This window comes from Heptranchias perlo, chromosome 5 (assembly GCF_035084215.1).
Source record: "Heptranchias perlo isolate sHepPer1 chromosome 5, sHepPer1.hap1, whole genome shotgun sequence".
NCBI classification, from domain to species: Eukaryota; Metazoa; Chordata; class Chondrichthyes; order Hexanchiformes; family Hexanchidae; genus Heptranchias; species Heptranchias perlo.
This window is the reverse complement of record NC_090329.1, coordinates 133,243,128-133,263,619: the sequence shown is the minus strand read 5'-3', so window position 1 is coordinate 133,263,619 and position 20,492 is coordinate 133,243,128. Positions and strand designations below refer to the sequence as shown.

At 44.7% G+C, this 20,492-nt stretch overlaps 1 protein-coding gene across 1 annotated transcript in view; it reads left to right on the top strand.

Moving 5' to 3' along the window:
* Positions 1 to 20,227, top strand: part of LOC137322210 (dynein axonemal heavy chain 8-like) — a 1,468,904-nt gene extending 1,448,677 nt beyond the window's left edge. The window contains exons 92-94 of the mRNA XM_067985326.1: positions 4,774 to 4,963; positions 11,792 to 11,913; positions 19,878 to 20,227. Coding sequence (XP_067841427.1) covers positions 4,774 to 4,963; positions 11,792 to 11,913; positions 19,878 to 20,165 — 600 coding nt within the window. The 3' untranslated portion in view covers positions 20,166 to 20,227. The remainder of the gene's footprint in view (positions 1 to 4,773; positions 4,964 to 11,791; positions 11,914 to 19,877) is intronic.
* Positions 20,228 to 20,492: the final 265 nt, after the last annotated feature.

Here is a 20,492-nt window from a genome sequence, read left to right as displayed (position 1 = left end):
CCCATTAATTTACTGAGTACCAATTCCTTAGTGATTTTAATCGTATTTAGCTCCTCCCCCGCGAGAGCCCCCTGTTTGTCCAGTGTTGGGATATTCTTACTGTCCTCCACCGTAAAGACTGAAACAAAATATTTGTTCAGCATTTTTGCCATCTCCATGTTTCCCACCATTAATTTCCCGGTCTCATCCTCTAAAGGACCTACGTTTGCCTTAGCCACCCTTTTTCTTTTTATATAACTGTAGAAACTCTTGCTATCTGTTTTTATATTTTTTGCGAATTTATTTTCATAATCTAACTTCCCTTTCTTAATCAATCCTTTCGTTACTTTTTGCTGTCTTTTGAAGACTTCCCAATCTTCTATCCTCCCACTAAGTTTGGCTACCTAATATGTCCTTGTTTTTAGTCGGATACGAGCCTTAATTTCTTTACGTAGCCACGGATGGCTGTCATTTCTTTTACACCCTTTTTTCCTCAGTGGAATATATTTGTTTTGAAAGTTGTAAAATAACTCCTTGAATGAACACCACTGTTCATGTACCGTCTTACCCTTTAATCTATTTTCCCAGTCCACTTTAATCAAATTCCGCTCTCATACCATCATAGTCTCCTTTATTCAAGCTCAGTACGCTTGTTTGAGAACCAACCTTCTCACCCTCTAATTGGATATGGAATGTAACCATGTTATGGTCACTCATTCCAAGGGGATCCTTAACTAAGACATTATTAATTAATCCTGGCTCATTACACAGGACCAGGACCAAGGTTGCTTGCCCCCTTGTTGGTTCAGTTACATACTGCTCAAGAAATCCATCCCTAATACACTCAATAAACTCTTCCTCAAGGCTGCCCTGCCCAATTTCATTTGTCCAGTTAATATGATAGTTAAAATCCCCCATAATTATAGCTGTTCCCTTATTACATGCCCCGACTATTTCCTGATTAATACTTCTTCCAGCAGAGTTGCAACTATTAGGAGGCCTATATACTATGCCCACGAGTGTTTTTTTCCCCTTATTATTCCTTATCTCTACCCAAACTGTTTCATTATCCTGATCCTTTGTCCCAATATCTTTTCTCTGTATTACAGTGACTCCTTCCCTTATTAACATAGCCACCCCACCTCCCCTTCCTTCCTGCCTGTCCTTCCTGATTGTTAAATACCCTGGCATATTTAATTCCCAGTCGTTGTCACCCTGTAGCCATGTTTCTGTAATGGCCACAAGATCATACCCATACGTAGTTATTTGTGCCGTTAACTCGTCCATTTTGTTACGAATGCTACATGCATTCAGATAAAGAACTTTCAAATATGTTTGTGACACTTAGTTGCTGCTTTTTCCTTTTTTAACACTTTACCTTTTACTCCATACCTTCTGTCCCTTCCTGATATGCTTTCCTCTGTCTCCCTGCTCAGGTTCCCAACCCCCTGCCACAGCTTTGATGCTGGGTTAATCGCCTTACGCCTTCTAGTTTTCATTTTATCTGTCGTGCCTAAAGTACCTAAAGTGCCTAAAGTACACTTTCTTTCTGCTGCTCCAAGCTTTTCCCTTTCACTTGTTCTTGAACAACTGTTTGTACTATTTGTATTGTAGATTTCCCCTGGGTCTTCCCCTCTCTTGCTGCTCTCAACTTTATTCCCTTCTGACTCCCCGCTCAGGTTCCCATCCCCCTGCCATTCTAGTTTAAACCTTCCCCAACAGCACAAGCAAACACCCCCGCGAGGACATTTGTCCCGGTCCTGCTCGGGTGTAACCCGTCACGCTTGTACAGGTCCCACCTTCCCCAGAACCGGTCCCAATGTCCCAGGAATCTAAATCCCTCCCTCCTACACCATCCCTGCAGCCACGCATTCATCCTGTCTATTCTCCTGTTCCTATACTCACTAGCACGTGGCACCGGTAGTAATCCTGAGATCACTACCTTTGAAGTCCTGCTTTTTAATTTATCTCCTAACTCCTTAAATTCACATTGCAGGACCTCATCCCTTTTTTTACCTATGTCGTTGGTACCGATATGGACCACGACTACTGGCTGTTAATCCTCCCCCTCCAGAATGCCCTGCAGTCGCTCTGTGACATCCTTGACCCTAGCACCAGGGAGGCAACATACCATCCTGGAGTCACGTTTGCGGCCGCAGAAACGCCTATCTGTTCCCCTTACAATTGAATCCCCTATCACTATAGCCCTGCCACTCTTCTTCCTCCCCTCCTGTGCAGCAGAGCCACCCGTGGTGCCCTGAACCTGGCTCTTGCTGCTTTCCCCTGATAAGCCATCTCCCCCAACAGCATCCAAAGCAGAATATCTGTTTGAGAGGGAGATGGCCCCAGGGGACTCCTGCTCTACCTGCCTAGTCCTTTTACTCTGCCTGGCGGTCACCCATTTCCTTTCTGCCTGCGTATTCTTTACCTGCGGTGTGACCACCTCACTGAACGTGCTATCCACGATAGTCTCAGCATCGCGGATGCTCCACAGTGAGTCCACCCGCAGCTCCAGCTCCGAAAGACAGTTAGCCAGTAGCTGCAGCTGGACACACTTCCTGCACACATGGTCGCCAGAGACACTGGTAGTGTCCATGACTTCCCACATAGTGCAGGAGGAGCATATCACGGGTGCGAGCTGTGCTGCCATGACTTGCCTTAGACTCCTAGACTCTCTTCCCGCTCTAGGCCTCCCCTTTTATACTCTGCTCACCTCTCGGACTCTCCTGCCTCACCTGTGACATCGCACAGTAGTTGTCTCTTGGTGCAGGTCTGCTGCTGCTTTTATTCCCCAATCTCAGTCTTCTACTCTCAGGTCCACTGCCGCTCTGCCGGAAAAGTTAGGAAAAGCAAGGCAAAGCAGCACCTCCTTCCCCCACTTCACCGAACTCCCACACTTACCGAACTCTCAGCACACTGTGTATCTGCACACCGTGCAGTTCGCACTGACAGGCCCCTGTATTTCTGCAGTTGAGACTCAGATGAGTCAGGCCTGCCCCACCTTCAAGTACCAGTTGAATCTATCTAACCAATTAACTTGCTACAGCAGCTCTCTGCTGAAGCCTGACAGAAACTTTAACATTTAAACTTTTAAATTGACCTTAAACAGTTGAAGCAATATGCACTAGATTTAAAGAGATTAACCCTTAAACTCCCACACTTACCGAATTCTCAGCACAACGTCGAGAGACCGATTACTGTCTGTAGAGAGATCAATTACTGTCTGTCGAGAGACCGATTACTATTTGCCAAGATCCTGTTTCTGGCAAATTGTGTCTACCTTTTCTGAGTCAAGATTGTGGGCTGGACTTTCCTCCCCCCAACATCAATATCACGTGGACCCATTTTGCTGGCTCGCGCTTCCTTTTATACGTCGGGTGGCCTCTTGGCAGTATTTCTGCTGTCCAGAAGGAGCTCAGCACTACCAACATGTAAAATCTAGGGTGCTGCAATGGCACCACAAAGGGGAGGAGCTTAATTTAAAGGAGTACAAAGCCTCCTTATGATGGAAAAAAAACTTTTGCTGGATTGGCTGGGGACGAGCCCACATAGTGGATCACATAGAGGAAGGAGAGGTAGCCAGAAACAGGTTCTTTCCTTCAGTGCCTTTGGTACTCATCCTGTGGCTGCTGCGTTCAGTCCTGCCACCTCTCTTCAGTTCGTACTTAGAATCAGCTGATTTCCCTAGCCCCCCCCCCCCGCAACATGCCACCATTTTAATGCAGCAAGGTGGTCAAGGGGTGTTTGGCCTCGATCCCGACTGAATGGAGAGGAAAATCTCTAGCTGTGTTCTTAAGGGTGGCAATCTGGCAGGAGTCTCTCTGCCCCATGTTCCCAGCTGCACTGCCGTTACAATGACCGAGTTAGCAGAGGAAAATCCAGGCCTAAATCTTTTTGCTTTATACAGAATTGTTTAAATAATTTGATTGAAAATCCTTACTGTCTTCCAAAATCTACCAGACATTTCTCCTTATCGCACAATGTGGTGTTGTGAGGAGGTTTAGTTATATGCAGTAGTACACAATGTCAATGAAAATTTAGATACAGAAGCCATTTCTTGTTTCTGTTTGCCTGGCCAGTATCTTCCTGCTAATTAAGTTTCTCATCAATGCATTTATTGTATAAAGAGTAAATTTTAGACAATCTCCAATATGTCAAAAGCTTAAAAGATTCAAAATAAGACAAAACCTGCTGGAAATGCACAGATCGATCAATATTAAGGGGAACTGATAAGGTAGATAGAGAGAAACTATTTCCACTGGTTGGGGAGTTGAGGACTAGGGGACATAGCCTAAAAATTAGAGCCAGGACTTTCAGGAGTGAAGTAGGAAACACTTCTACACACAAAGGATGGTAGAAGTTTGGAACTCTCTTCCACAAATGGCAGTTGATGCTAGCTCAGTAGTTAATGTTAAATCTGAGATTGATAGATTTTTGTTAGCCCCATATCCCTTAATACCTTTGGTTAAGACAGGTGTATGGAGTTAGGGCACAGATCAGCCATGATCTCATTGAATGGCGGAACAGGCTCAAGGGGCCTAATGGCCTCCTGCTGTTCCTATCAATCAGCAGCTGAAAGAGAATGACGTCTCGTAGCTGAAACAACCTGTCTTTCTTGTTCAGGTGCTGATCAATCTGCTCCACTGTTTTTTCTTCAGATTTCCAATTATTTGCATTTGTTTCTTTTCATGTCTGGAAAAAAGGTATGCACAGATCGACTGTATTAGTTTATATAATTTGTCTGAAGCTGGATTCTCTATGAAGTGCGAGTACCCACTCTCTTTCCCGTTGCAGAACTTAATAGATGCCTTGGATAACATATACGATGCCCGTGTCCCTGAGGTATGGAAGAGGATTTCCTGGGATTCTTCTACATTGGGATTTTGGTTCACAGAGTGCCTAGAGAGAAATATGCAATTTTCCTCCTGGATCTATGAGGGCAGGCCCAACGTGTTCTGGATGACAGGGTTCTTTAATCCTCAGGGTAGGTACCAGTAATTTAAAGAGCAGTACACCATGGTACTAATCGTGAAGCAATACTATCCAGAGATGCTTTGCATCATTTACTAATTGCAAATTACAATCGCAGATTAATTCAGTTTGTCACCATCTGATGCAATCTCACAATCAGGATCCACTCTTAAAAAATTATATTCATACAAAGAATTATGATCAACAAAATATCCTTTTTAAAAAAAATTCTTAACAGCAATGAAGATTGCCGTCAATATTTGTGTGTGTCTGTATAAAATTCAGTTCCCTCCCCCATTGGGCTCAGTAACCTTCCTCCCCACAATATCACCATTGGCTCTTTAAACAAACTTTAAAAAACAGAACAAAATGAAAGCAGTATTTCAAACTATATCTGGAGCACTGCGCTCAGTTTTGGGCACCGCACCTCAGGAAGGATATATTGGCCTTGGAAGGGGTGCAGTGCAGATTCACCAGAATGATATCAGGCTGATATCAATCTGCTCACCCCTCAATCTCCTATACGCAAGGTGTTTAAAGGATTAAAAGGATTGGATGGGGTATAGAATCATATAATCATAGAATGATACAGCACAGAAGGATGCCATTCGGCATATCGTGCCTGTACTGGTTCTTTGGTAGAGCTATCCAATCAGTCCCACTCAACTGCTCTTTCCCCATAGCCCCATAATTTTTTTCCTTTCAAGTATTTATCCAATTCCCTTTTGAAAGTTACCATTGAATCTACTTCCACCACCCTTTCAGGCAGTGCATTCCAGATCACAACAACTCGCTGCGTAAACATTTTTTCCCTCATGTCACCTCTGGTTCTTCTGTCAATCACCATAAATCTGTGTCCTCTGGTTACCAACCTCTGCCACTGGGAACAGTTTCTCCTTATTTACTCTATCAATTGAACGCCTCTATTAAATCTCCCCATAAACTTCTCTGCTCTAAGGAAAACTATCCCAGCTTCGCTGGTCTCTCCACATAACTGAAGTCCCTTATCCCTGGCACCATTCTGGTAAATCTCCTCTGTACCCTCTCTAAGGCTTGACATCCTTCCTAAAGTGTGGTGCCCAGAATTGAACACAATACTCCAGCTGAGGCCTAACCAGTGTTTTATAAAGGTTTAGCATAACTTCCTTGCTTTTGTATTCTATGTCTCTATTAATAAAGCCCAGGATCCCGTATGCTTTTTTTAAACAGCCTTCTCAACTTGTCCTGCCACCTTCAAAGATTTGTGAACACACACCCCCAGGTTCCAGCACCCCCTTTAAAATTGTAGCATTTAGTTTATATTGCATCTCCTCATTCTTCCTACCAAAATGTATCACTTCATCTGCCACGTGTCTGCCCATTTCACCAGTCTGTCTCTGTTCTCCTGAAGTCTGTTACTATCCTCCACATTGTTTCATGCATTTGGTGAGATTTGAGGTGGTCATGGAAAAGGACAGGGAGGGGCCGGAAATAAAGGTTCTAAATTGGGGGAAGGCCGATTTTAATAGGATAAGGCAGGATCTGGCCAAAATGGACTGGGATCAGCTGCTTGTAGGAAAATCCGCATCGGAGCAATGGGAGTCTTTCAGAAGGGAGATTGAGACCATACAATGGCAACATGTTCCCGTAAAGGTCAAGGGTGGTTCCAAGAACTCCAGGGAACCTTGGATGTCAGGGGATATACGAGAATGGATTAGGAAAAAAAGGAGGGCTTTTGGCAGATACAAAAGGCTAAGGACGGAGGAAGCCCTAGAGGAGTACAAAAAGTGCAGGGGGATACTTAAAAAGGAAATTAGGAGATCAAGGAGGGGCCATGAAAAAACACTGGTGAGCAAAATAAAGGAAAATCCTAAGATGTTTTATAAGTATATTAAGGGTAAGAGGATAACTAGGGAAAAAATAGGGCCCATTAGGGACAAAAATGGCAATCTGTGTGAGGAGCCGGCAGATGTAGGAGGGGTTCTAAATGAATTTTTTGCATCTGTTTTCACGATGGAGAAGGACGATGTAGACATAGAAATACGGCAGGGGGACTGTGATATACTCGAACATATTAACATCGAGCGGGAGGAGGTATTGGCGGTTTTAGCAGGCCTAAAAATGGATAAATCCCCAGGCCCGGACGAAATGTATCCCAGGCTACTGTGTGAGGCAAAGGAGGAGATTGCGGGGGCTCTGACACATATATTCAGAACCTCTCTGGCCACAGGGGATGTGCCAGAGGACTGGAGAACCGCTAATGTAGTACCATTATTCAAGAAGGGGAGTAGGGAAAAACCGGGGAACTACAGGCCAGTGAGCCTAACATCAGTGGTAGGAAAATTATTGGAAAAAATTCTGAAGGACAAAATTAGTCTCCACTTGGAGAAGCAAGGATTAATCAGGGATAGTCAACATGGCTTTGTCAAGGGAAGATCATGTCTGACTAATTTGATTGAATTTTTTGAGGGGGTGACGAGGCGTGTGGATGAGGGTAACGCAGTGGATGTGGTATACATGGATTTCAGTAAGGCCTTCGATAAAGTCCCCCACAGGAGACTGGTCAAGAAGGTACGAGCCCATGGAATCCAGGGTGCCTTGGCACTTTGGATACAAAACTGGCTTAGTGGCAGAAGGCAGAGGGTGATGGTCGAAGGTTGTTTTTGTGACTGGAAGCCTGTGGCCAGTGGGGTACCACAGGGATCGGTGCTGGGTCCCTTGCTGTTTGTGGTCTACATTAATGACTTGGATATGAATGTAAAAGGTATGATCAGTAAGTTCGCTGATGATACAAAAATTGGTAGGGTGGTAAATAGCGAGGAGGATAGCCTCAGTCTGCAGGACGATATAGATGGGTTGGTCAGATGGGCGGAACAGTGGCAAATGGAATTTAACTCGGAAAAGTGCGAGGTGATGCACTTTGGAGGGACTAACAAGGCAAGGGAATACACAATGAATGGGAGGACCCTAGGCAAGACAGAGGGTCAGAGGGATCTTGGTGTGCAAGTTCACAGATCCCTGAAGGCGGCGGAACAGGTAGATAAGGTGGTAAAGAAGGCATATGGGATACTTGCCTTTATTAGCCGAGGCATAGAATATAAGAACAAGGAGGTTATGATGGAGCTGTATAAAACACTGGTTAGGCCACAGCTGGAGTACTGTGTGCAGTTCTGGTCGCCTCACTACAGGAAGGATGTGATCGCTTTGGAGAGGGTGCAGAGGAGATTCACCAGGATGTTACCAGGGCTGGAGCGCTTCAGCTATGAAGAGAGACTGGGAAGATTGGGTTTGTTTTCCTTGGAGCAGAGGAGGCTGAGGGGGGACATGATTGAGGTGTACAAAATTATGAGGGGCACAGATAGGATGGATACTAAGGAGCTTTTTCCCTTCGTTGAGGGTTCTATAACAAGGGGGCATAGATTCAAGGTAAAAGGCGGGAGGTTTAGAGGGGATTTGAGAAAGAACTTTTTCACCCAGAGGGTGGTTGGAGTCTGGAACTCACTGCCTGAAAGGGTTGTGGAGGCAGGAACCCTCACAACATTCAAGAAGCATTTGGATGAGCACTTGAAATGCCATAGCATACAAGGCTACGGACCAAATGCTGGAATATGGGATTAGAGTAGACAGGGCTTGATGGCCGGCGCGGACACGATGGGCCGAAGGGCCTCTATCCATGCTGCATAACTCTATGACTCTATGACTCTATTTCTGAATTTCCTGTCATCTACAAACTATACCCAGATAGGGTATATAGGGAGAAATTATTTCCTCTGGTGGGGAATTAAGAACAATGGGACATAATCTTAAAATTAGAGTTAGGTCATTCAGAAGCGAAATCAGGACGCACTTTTTCACCCAGTGTAGTGGAACTCTGGAACTCTCTCCCCCAAAAGGCTGTGGATGCTGGGACAATTTGAGCTTTCAAGATTGACATCAATAGATTTTTGTTGGGTAAGGGTATCAAGGGATATGGAGCAAAGGCAGGAAAATGGAATTGAGATGCAGATTAGCCGTGATCTAATTGAATGGCATTGGAGTCTCAAGAGGCTGAATTGCCTACTCCTGCTCAAAATGTTCCTAACTAATCTTGTTGATGTTTAAAAAGGGCCCAATTAGTGAGGCTCTCACTTCAAATAAACAGATAGCAGTTTCAATTTCCAAACCAATTTAATTTTTATAAAAACAGAAAATGCTGGAAACACTCAGCAAGTCAGGCACAACATCTGTGGAGAGAAGTGACAAATCAATGTTTCAGGCACTGCCCTTCATCAGAACCAGAAAATATTACAGATGAACAGCTTATAGGAAGCAACAGAGTGAGGGAAAGGGAGGGGGAAGCAAACATATACACAAGAAAAGAAAAAGAGAGGAGCTGCCAAGTATTCGGTGAAGGACAAGAGATAGTTAACTACCAGCCTGATAATAGTGAGTGACAAAAAGATGCATGAGAGAAATTAGAAAAATAAAAGACATATACGAGATCCAGAGACTGTGTGAATAGTTAAAGCAGGTTAGTTAAGTTGAAGAGGGGAAACACGGAAACCTGGTAAAGCGGAGCAGGCTCCAGTGGTCCAGGACTCTGGTGAAAGATAAAGGCCAGTCAACATGAGGGGTACAGAGCACCCTGCATGCAGTGTACCAATGGGGAATCCCCAGTCACCCACTCACTCCCTGAGGTTGTTGAAGTCAATATTAAGACCAGATGGCTGGAATATGCCTGGTAGGAAGATGATGCTGTTCCTCAAGCTTGCACTTGACGATCCGGATTCTTTCCCCTCAGTCTGGTTCAGTAAAAACTGAAGTCAAAAACATTTTAAAGTTCAACACAACTTTAATAGCAGGGTTCTTAGTCTGCAGCATTGATTTGGACTCCTGATAGAGTCCCTCTATGCTGGCAGAGCAAGAACAAGAAACATACAGAAATCCACACGTTTTTATACAAATCAATAGGGGTTGGAACATACTTAACGAGGGTCAACACCAATCATAAGCCGGGCATAGGTTGCCATGCGAGGTTACATTATTTCCAGCCAATCAAAAATCGTCCATGTGCTGATCATGCTGCTGTTAGACATCAAAGGGGATACTTCCTCACCTTCCAACTTGGAATGTTCTTCCCTGTCCCTTCTGTTCCTTATCTCCCAACCTGGAATGTCTTTCAACTTTGGCTAAGCTCGTTACCTATATTGATCTGCCATAAACATGGAGACATTCAGACCAGTCCTTGAATCACATCAAAGACTCTACATTGCTAAGACCATGCAAACCTGCTGACTACGCAAACATATGGCCCAGCAGGAGGCCAGGCCACCTGTACCAATCTCAGTTACTAACTAATTAACCCTTTCTAACCATTTTGCATTCTGCTTCTTTGCCACGTAGGCATCTTAATATTTTACTGAAAACTGACCACGTAGGGATTCTCATTCTGACATCTGACATGTCAAATGACATCCTATTGACTGTGACTGTGGTAAACTATCCCTCCTCATCCTTCTCAAACTATCTGCAGCCTTTGACACAGTTGACCACACCATCCTCCTCCAACGTCTCTCCTCTGTTGTCCAGCTGGGTGGGACTGCACTCGCCTGGTTCCATTCTTATCTATCCAGTCGTAGACAGATAATCACCTGCAATGGTTTCTCTTCCCCCTCCAGCACCGTTACCTCTGGAGTCCCCCAGGGATCTATCCTTGGCCCCCTCCTATTTCTCATCTACATGCTGCCCCTCGGTGACATCATCCAAAAACCCTTCCACTGTCTCTCATTTGTCATACTGCTTGTCCGACAGCAAAAATTTCCTCCAACTAAATACTGGGAAGACCAAAGTCCCGTAACCACCAACTCCATCCCTTTCCTCGGCCACTGCCTGAGGCTGAACCAAACATTCGCAACCTTGACTTCCTATTTGATCCCGAGATGAGATTCTGACCATATATCTGCTCCATCACCAATACCGTCTACTTCCACCTCCGTAACATCTCCGCCCTGCCTCAGCTCATCTGCTGCTGAAACTCTCATCCATGCCTTCGTTACCTCTGGACTCGACTATTCCAATACTCTCCTGGCCGGCCTCCCATCTTCCACCCTCCATAAACTGGAGCTCAACCAAAATTCTACTGCCCATATCCTAACTCGCACCAAGTCCCGTTCTCCCATCACCCCTGTGCTCACTGACCTACATTGACTCCCGGTCCGGGAACGCCTCGATTTTAAAATTTTCATCCTTGTTTTCAAATCCCTCCATGGCCTCGCCCCTCCCTATCTCTGTAACCTCCTCCAGCCCTACAACCCTCAGATCTCTGCGTTCCTCCAATTCTTGCCTCTAATGCATCCTCAATTTTCATCGTTCCATTATTGGCTGCCATGCCTTCAGCTGCCTAAGCCCTAAACTCTGGAATTCCCTCCCTAAACCTCTCCTCCTTTAAGATGCTCCTTGCTCTTTGACCAAGTTTTTTGACACATTATAATATTTCCTTACGTGGCTCGGTGTCCAATTTTGTTTGATAATCGCTCTGTGAAGTGCCTTGGGACGTTTTACTACGTTCAAGGCACTATAAATTGCAAGTTGTTGTTGTCGTTGTTGCAGTGAGCTTCACTGGAACAGTGTAGGTGGCCATGAATTGAGACCGATCCCTGCAGCTACCTATAAATCCAACTGTATTGTGAAAAAATTCAAATCTAAACCTGGAATAAAATTGCCCTGATTCACTTTAGCAGCTGCTTCTAACTGAACAGAACTAACCTGCGACTGTTAGAATTGGTTCGCATTTCATTCCCTATAAAAAGAAGAGAACCAGGTTTTATATTGATTAAATTACATGGAGAAGAAAAGAAATAAACTGCGTTCATTCTGTACACAGGATTCCTAACTGCTATGAGACAGGAAGTAACACGTGCACATAAAGGCTGGGCGCTGGACAGTGTCACTCTACACAACGAAGTAACAAAACTGATGAAAGATGAGGTCAAAATACCACCCCAGGTATGTACAGAGCAATTCATACCATGTAGTTAGTCCCATGGTTGGAAATTTAAATTCAGATTGCATGGAGAGGCGTTGCCTGAGCATTTTGTTCTAGATTTTTAGTTTGTTTTAATAGAGGATCTCAGCAACATGCCACAGGCAGTCATAAGAACATAAGAGAACATAAGAAATTGGAGCAGGAGTAGGCCAATCGGCCCCTCGAGCCTGCTCCGCCATTCAATAAGATCATGGCTGATCTGATCCCAACCACAAATCTAAAGAACACAAGAAGTCGGAGCAGGACCCGGCCACATAGCCCCTGGGCCCTCTCCGCCACCCACAGGGCATTGACCGATCCGAACTCAGCTTCATGTCCAATTTCCTGCCCGCTCCCCATAACCCCTAATTCCCTTTACTTCTAGGAAACTGTCTATTTCTGTTTTAAATTTATCTAATGATGTAGCTTCCACAGCTTCCTGGGGCAGCAAATTCCACAGACCTACCACCCTCTGAGTGAAGAAGTTTCTCCTCATCTCAGTTTTGAAAGAGCAGCCCCTTATTCTAAGATTATGCCCCCTAGTTCTAGTTTCACCCATCTTTGGGAACATCCTTACCGCATCCACCCGATCAAGACCCTTCACAATCTTATATGTTTCAATAAGATCGCCTCTCATTCTTCTGAACTCCAATGAGTAGAGTCCCAATCTACTCAACCTCTCCTCATATGTCCGCCCCCTCATCCCCGGGATTAACCGAGTGAACCTTCTTTGTACTGCCTCGAGAGCAAGTATGTCTTTTCTTAAGTATGGAGACCAAAACTGTATGCAGTATTCCAGGTGCGGTCTCACCAATACCTTATATAACTGCAGCAATACCTCCTTGTTTTTATATTCTATCCCCCTAGCAATAAAAGCCAACATTCCGTTGGCTTTCTTGATCACCTGCTGCACCTGCATACCAACTTTTTGATTTTCTTGCACTAGGACCCCCAGATCCCTTTGGACTGCAGTACTTTCCAGTCTCTCGCCATTAAGAAAATAACTTGCTCTCTGATTTTTCCTGCCAAAGTGCATAACCTCACATTTTCCAATATTGTATTGCATCTGCCAAATCTCCGCCCACTCACCCAGCCTGTCTATATCCCCTTGCAGGTTTTTTATGTCCTCCTCACTCTCTACTTTCCCTCCCATCTTTGTATCATCTGCAAATTTTGATATGTTGCACTCGGTCCCCTCCTCCAAATCGTTAATATAGATTGTAAAGAGTTGGGGACCCAGCACCGACCCCTGTGGAACACCACTGGTTACTGGTTGCCAGTCCGAAAATGAACCATTTATCCCAACTCTCTGCTTCCTGTTCGATAACCAATCCTCCACCCATGCCAGAATATTACCCCCAATCCCGTGATTTTTTATCTTAAGTAATAATCTTTTATGTGGCACCTTGTCGAATGCCTTCTGGAAGTCTAAATACACTACGTCCACTGGTTCCCCTTTATCCACCCTATACGTTATATCCTCGAAGAACTCAAGCAAATTTGTCAGACATGACTTCCCCTTCATAAAGCCATGCTGACTTTGTCCTATTAAATTATGCTTATCTAAATGTTCCGTTACTGTCTCCTTAATAGTAGACTCCAAAATTTTACCCACCACAGATGTTAAGCTAACTGGCCTATAATTTCCAGCCTTCTGCCTACTACCCTTTTTAAATAACGGTGTTACATTAGCAGTTTTCCAATCTGCCGGGACCTCTCCTGAGTCCAGGGAATTTTGGAAAACTATCACCAAAGCATCCACAATCCCTACTGCCACTTCCCTCAAGACCCTAGGATGGAAGCCATCAGGTCCAGGGGATTTATCCGCCTTGAGTCCCATTATTTTACTGAGTACCATCTCTTGAGTGATTTTAATCGTATTTAGCTCCTCCCCCCCGAGAGTCCCCTGTTTGTCCAGTGTTGGGATATTCTTAGTGTCCTCTACTGTAAAGACTGAAACAAAATATTTGTTCAGCATTTTTGCCATCTCCATGTTTCCCACCATTAATTTCCCGGTCTCATCCTCTAAGGGACCTATGTTTGCCTTAGCCACCCTTTTTCTTTTTATATAACTATAGAAACTCTTGCTATCTGTTTTTATATTTTTTGCTAATTTCTTTTCATAATCTAACTTCCCTTTCTTAATCAATCCTTTAGTTACTTTTTGCTGTCTTTTGAAGAATTCCCAATCTTCTATCCTCCCACTAAGTTTGGCTACCTTATATGTCCTTGTTTTTAGTCGGATACTATCCTTGATTTCTTTACTTAGCCACGGGTGGCTGTCATTCCTTTTACACCCTTTTTTCCTCAGTGGAATATATTTATTTTGAAAGTTGTAAAATAACTCCCTAAATGAACACCACTGCTCATGTACTGTCTTACCCTTTAATCTATTTTCCCAGTCCACTTTAATCAATTCCGCTCTCATACCATCATAGTCTCCTTTATTCAAGCTCAGTACGCTTGTTTGAGAATCAACCTTCTCACCCTCTAATTGGATATGGAATTCAACCATGTTGTGGTCGCTCGTTCCAAGGGGATCCTTAACTAGGACATTATTAATTAATCCTGACTCATTACACAGGACCAGGTCCAAGGTTGCCTGCCCCCTTGTAGGATCAGTTACATACTGCTCAAGAAATCCATCCCTGATGCACTCAATGAACTCGTCCTCAAGGCTGCTCTGCCCAATTTGATTTGTCCAGTTAATATGATAATTAAAATCCCCCATAATTATGGCTGTTCCCTTATTACATGCCCCGACTATCTCCTGATTAATACTTCTTCCAGCAGAGTTGCAACTATTAGGAGGCCTATATACTACACCCACTAATGTTTTTTTTCCATTATTATTCCTTATCTCCACCCAAACTGTTTCATTATCTTGATGCTTTGTCCCAATATCATTTCTCTGTATTACAGTGATTCCTTCCTTTATTAACATAGCCACCCCACCTCCCCTTCCTTCCTGCCTGTCCTTCCTGATTGTTAAATACCCTGGCATATTTAATTCCCAGTCGTTGTCACCCTGCAGCCATGTTTCTGTAATGGCCACAAGATCATACCCATACGTAGTTATTTGTGCCGTTAACTCGTCCATTTTATTACGAATGCTACGTGCATTCAGATAAAGAACTTTCAAATCTGTTTTGTGACGCTTAGTTCTTGCTTTTTCCTTTTTTAACACTTTACCTATTACTCCATACCTTCTGTCCCTTCCTGTTACGCTTTCCTCTCTCTCCCTGCTCAGGTTCCCAACCCCCTGCCACTTTAGTTTAAACCCTCCCCAACAGCACTAGCAAACACTCCTCCTAGGACAGCGGTCCCGGCCCTGCCCAGGTGCAGACCGTCCGGTTTGTACTGGTCCCACCTCCCCCAGAACCGTTTCCAGTGTCCCAGGAATTTGAATCCCTCCCCCTTGCACCATTCCTCTAGCCACGTATTCATTTGAAATATCCTCCTATTTCTACTCTGACTAGCACGTGGCACTGGCAGCAATCCTGAGATTACTACCTTTGAGGTCCTATTTTTTAATTTACCTCCTAACTCCCTATATTCTGCTTTTAGGACCTCATCCCCTTTTTTACCTATATCGTTGATGCCTATGTGCACCACGACAGCTGGCTGTTCGCCCTCCCCCTCCAAAATGTTCTGTAGCCGCTCCGAGACATCCTTGATCCTTGCACCAGGGAGGCAACACACCATCCTGGAGTCTCGGTTGCGGCCGCAGAAACGCCTGTCTATTCCCCTTACAATTGAGTCCCCTATCACTATAGCTCTGCCACTCTTTTTCCTCCCAGCCTGTGCAGCAGAGCTACCCGTGGTGCCAGGAAGTTGGCTGCTGCTGCCTTCCCCTGATAAGTCATCCCCCCCAACAGCATCCAAAGTGGCATATCTGTTTGAGAGGGGGATGGCCACAGGGGACCCCTGCACTACCTGCCTGCATCTCTTACTCTTCCTGGTGGTCACCCATTCACTTCCTGCCTGTATACCCTTTACCTGCGGTGTGACCAACTCGCTAAACGTGCTATCCACGAGTTTCTCTGCATCGCGGATGCTCCACAGTGAGTCCACCCGCAGCTCCAGCTCCGAGATACGATCGGTCAGTAGCTGCAGGTGGACACACTTCCCGCACACATGGTCGGCAGGGACACTGGTAGTGTCCATGACTTCCCACATCTTGCAGGAGGAGCATATCAGATACTGTTATTGAGGTATTGGGGAAGAAATTAGTATGCAACATAAAATGGGCACAAATTTAGCTACCATGGAAGCACGACCGACACTGGCAGCTCCCCCGAATGTGTAGATGAGGTCTGAGGACCAATTCCTGACAATCGTCTAGGTTTGGGCTTCCGATAATGCCAAATCTGAGCCCGATAGTTGGCCCGGATGGAAATCTACCCCACTGTAACTTTAGCACTCAGTTCCCAAGTCAGAGAGCTGACACAGCACCAGAACCCTAACCCATTTCCTCCTGCTACCTCACCTCAATCCACTGAACCTCACCCACCTTCATCTTGTGAGAATATATTTAAAATGTACAAAAAGCTCCAGATTCTCACTTGATGCCAAGTAACATGCTGCAGTTACATTTTACAATGGTAGCCTACAGCTTAGGCAAGTGCTATTTTTCACAGTTGCACAGTTCTGACTTTAACTTCAGTTGCTGACTATTGCCTCCCAGCCACCCAGCTTTTTATATTCAGAGCACCCCACTCTCACTCTCAAATCCTAACATACCCTACCTGCCTGAGCCGCCTTCCTCCCTCCCTCAACCCACCACTCGGTCCCAGCACACTGCTCCCTTCCAGGTCTTGGCCCCTAGCAACAGAGCCGGCAGGAAGAGGTAGAAAATATAGAAAGCATTTATAGCCAGTTTCTCGGGTATTACGACATCTTGAGTTCTTGCTGCAGCTCCTGTGAAGCATCCATGACTGGCAGTTTCCAGTAGCAGTGCTGTGGCTGCTAACTGCTGCTCGAGGTCTGTCGTCCTCATTCTGCTGCCGACTACTCCAGGGGCTGGATTTTCCTCCTGAGCAGGTAAATTGCTGCTGGAGGATCGGGCCGGGACTTCTACCAACCGCACAGTCCCCGAACCCATTTTCCTGGGTCAGGGCTCTTCACAGATGCAGGATGAGCTCCTGGTGGAATCTGTGCAGCTGCGAGGGAGCAAACCTCAGTGACACAGCAGAGGAACACTCACTACAGTACCAGAAGGAGCAGGAGGCTTCATTAAAGTAGGCAGAAGTGCCCTGAAGATTTGTTTTGAAATTTAAGTTTCTTCATAAGTCACGGCCCTCCAGGAACATATATGGGGGCAAAAGAGAGGGAAAGGTGTGGACTACTAGGCCCTCTCCCTCCAACAATGCCATTAGCAGGATTTCCACTACTGCCTAGCATCATGTACTGCCATCCCTCTTCTGATGGTAGCTGGGGTTGGCGGCCTTTGATCAGTTTCCTGTGCTCCACCCCAGTTATTTCAATACAGTGAACTGGTCAAAGGTCAGGCAGCTAAATTCCCTATTGTGGGTGGAGGAAAATTCCCAGAGGCCCTTTAAGGGGCAGGGACCCGGCAGTGGGCTTCCTCACCCACTTCCCTTCTTTTTCCGCTCCTATAGTGTAGGGAAGGAAAATCCAGCATCGGTCTCTATTACAGACCTTGCTCTGCTGCTTCAGTCTCTCCTCCTTATCAGGTACTGTAAAGGGCCATTAACCTTACCGTTCAATAAAAAAATATTTTTTATACTGTATGCGTATATATAAATTTCAGCTCTTCCGAGCAACTATGATCTTTTTGGAATTGTTTCAAGAGTGTTATAATGCCAAGTAAACCCCACAAAGGTTACAATGACTAATACTGTACAGCTTTTTAAACAGTTCCCAAATTGTGTAACATTCATTGTGAGTCCAAGTAGATTCTGGAATGTCATTCCCAAAATTCCAGGGAAAATTCTGGAAACTGAAATTGATTTATTCAGTCACTGTAAACCAGTGACCCAACAATAGCCAGTATCAAATGAAAAAGTAGTGTAGAACTGTGGTCAGTTTCTTAGAACCCATAATTAGAAATGTATGAGTTAATTAAGGACAGACCATAGATTAAAGGCAAGTCATGTTTGACAAATTAGAGTTTTCTGAAGAAGTTCAAAATCATGAACGGTTTTGATAGAGTAAATAAGGAGAAACTGTTTCCAGTGGCAGAAGGGTTGGTAACCGGAGGACACAGATTTAAGGTGATTGGCAAACGAACCAAAGGTGACATGAGGAAACATTTTTCGTTAATGCAGTGAGTTGTTATGATCTGGAATGCACAGGGTGGTGGAAGCGGATTCAGTAGTAACTTTCAAAAGGGGATTTGGTAAATACTTGAAGAGAAAACATTTACAGGGCTATGGGGAAAGAGCAGGAGAGTGGGACTGATTGGAGAGCTCTTTCAAAGAGCTGGCACAGGCCCGATGGCCTCTTCCTGTGCTGTACCTACTATGATACTAAGTGAGGATAGATAAAGTGAATGCAGTAGATGAAGTTTATATGGATTTTCAGAAGGCTTTTGGTAAGTTCTCACAAGAGGCTTGCGAGAAAAATTCTGACTTATAGTATAAGAGGAAATGTTACTGGATAGAGGCATGGATAGAAAGTTGGTTGATGACAGGAAATGTAGGGTATGGGTGATGCTCGGACTGGAGAAGGATTTGAAGTGGTGGAACTCAGTGCTGGGTCCATTTTTGTTCTCAGTATATAAGAGATGATTTGGACTTGGGTATTGGAAACACAATCTATTAGATTTAAGGTGAGAGGGGAGAGATACAAAAGGGTCCAGAGGGGCAATTTTTTCACTCAAAGGGTGGTGAGTGTCTGGAACGAGCTGCCAGAGGCAGTAGTAGAGGCGGGTACAATTTTGTCTTTTAAAAAGCATTTGGACAGTTACATGGGTAAGATGGGTATCGAGGGATATGGGCCAAGTGCAGGCAATTGGGACTAGCTTAGTGGTATAAACTGGGCGACATGGACGTGTTGGGCCGAAGGGCCTGTTTCCATGTTGTAACTTCTATGATTCTATGATTCTATAATCTCAAAATTTGCTGATGACACAAAAAGCGAACAGCGAGGAGGACTGTAAAAGATTTCAAGAAGACAGAGAGCTTAGTAGAATAGGCGGACAGGTAGCAGATGTAATTTAATGTGGAGAAGTCTAAAGTACTACAATTTGGGAGTAAACAAAGAATGAGTATATACTCAATGGAAGGAGACTGGAGAGGGTGGATGAATAGAGAGACCGAGGGATTCAAATACATAATTCCCTGAAAGTGTAAGTGCTGGTAGTTAAAACCATAGAATAGGGCATCAGCAGTTGGGGTGTGGAGGACAGCAGTACAGTAATGATAAATTTGTACAAAATGTTGGTTAGGCCACAGAGTGCAATATTGGGTGCGCCATTATAGAAAGGTCATTAAAGCCACAGTGAGGGTACTGGAATGACACCAGGAATGGGAAACTATGGTTTTAAGAATAGACTTGGGAACTGGTACTATTTCCACAGCAGCAGAGAAGGCCAGGAGATTTGATGGAGGTTTTTAAAAATTACACGGGTTTGCTAGCGAATGCTGATAAATGAATCGAGAAAGACCGTTTCCTCTGGTTGGGGTCAGTGAGGTGAGAGTGTAGGAGAAATTTCTTTACACAGGTTGTTGGAGCTCATATGAAGTGGTTAAGGCAGAGACCATTGAACCTTTTAAGGGAAAATTGGATCAATATTTGACAAAAGGAAGATGAAAGCACGGGCTGAGAGTGGGGCAGCAGCGGTTAGTTTTGGATTGCTCCAGCAAAGAGCTAACAGCAACACGAGGAGACAAATGGCCGCCTTCTGTGCTGTAAACTTCCGTGGTTCTATCTTTCACTCAATGATTTTCTAATGTTCATCCTCTGCATGCTTGCTTGGCAGGAGGGAGTGTACATCCACGGCCTCTACCTGGATGGAGCGGGTTGGGACAGAAGAAATGCCCGACTGACTGAATCTACCGCCAAGGTTCTCTTTACAATGCTACCCGTCATCTATATATTTGCTATTAATTCCACTGCACCCAAAGACCCCAAACTATACATCTGTCCAGTCTATAAGAAACCACAACGCACAGACCTGACGTTCATCACTGCCATCTGTCTAAAAACACTCCAGCCACCTGACCACTGGATCCTGAGAGGGGCAGCCCTGCTCTGTGACATCAAATAAAACAACAATCGTTTGAGTCGGGCGGAGAATGTGTTTTAGCTCCTGAGATAATTTAACGGTAATGTAGCTGAATTTGAATTTCAAGGCATTAACCCCATGTGCTTATCCACATCCGCCAGTCACAATAAGAAAAATGTTGATCAACACAAAGGTAATCTGTTCTTTTACTGTTTAATAAATTCATTGAATGCCTTGAGTTGGTATCATACAGTCTCTTATTCCTCAACACTATACAACTCCTTTATTTCACTGATTGTAAGCAGGCCAAAAGCATCAATATTGGCTCGGACACCAGGGAGACCTCCCCTGCTCTTCTTCGAAAGAGTG